The 578-nt window shown below is 59.3% G+C and overlaps 1 gene segment (V, D, J or C); it reads right to left on the minus strand.

The window, feature by feature from the left end:
• Positions 1 to 274: 274 nt before the first annotated feature.
• LOC121335958 lies at positions 275 to 573 on the minus strand (the record flags this gene model as incomplete). The annotated part of the segment is given in 1 exon segment: positions 275 to 573. A coding segment is annotated over 1 exon segment (299 nt), but the record flags the coding sequence as incomplete, so codon positions are not given.
• Between the last annotated feature and the right edge of the window lie 5 nt (positions 574 to 578).

The following is a 578-nucleotide window of genomic DNA, read 5'->3' on the forward strand; positions in this document are numbered from 1 at the left end:
AGAACTGGACGTCAGGGGGGAAGGTTTGGGGCCAGTGGTTGAGTTTGGGGGCAGAAGCCGGTGACGGTTCGGGGCCAGTGCTGACCATTGGCGCAAATTAAGGAAAATTTGGACAAATTGGATCACTGGCCGATATTTCGGTTCGAAATCGAGGATTTGGGGACACAAAGGTGGGAGCGGAGCTGAAACCAGGAGCTGGATGCCATCATGGGCGTCGTCATCATCATCATCATCATCAGCAGCAGCAGCAGCAGCAGCAGCAGCAGGCCAACACCCGGCACAAAAAGCTCTGGCACAGAAATAGGATCCGGAATCCTCGTCCTTGAGGCTGTTCATGGTCAGCGTCACCGAGCTCTGCCCGTTGTCCCTGGAGATCGTCACCCGGCCCTTCAACGATGGCGCGTACCAGGTGCTGCCACCATCGTTCCTGATCCATGCGATGAGTTCCAGCCCCTGCCCGGGTCTCTGTCGAACCCAGTCCATGTCGTAGCTCCAAAAATCGAAGCCGGACCCTCGGCAGAGGAGGCGCAGGGACCCCCCGGGGGGCTGGAGGTCCCCCCCGGACTCCAGCAGGGTCA

Source organism: Onychostruthus taczanowskii, unplaced genomic scaffold (assembly GCF_017590055.1).
Source record: "Onychostruthus taczanowskii isolate IOZ18803 unplaced genomic scaffold, ASM1759005v1 scaffold2132, whole genome shotgun sequence".
Taxonomy (NCBI): domain Eukaryota; kingdom Metazoa; phylum Chordata; class Aves; order Passeriformes; family Passeridae; genus Onychostruthus; species Onychostruthus taczanowskii.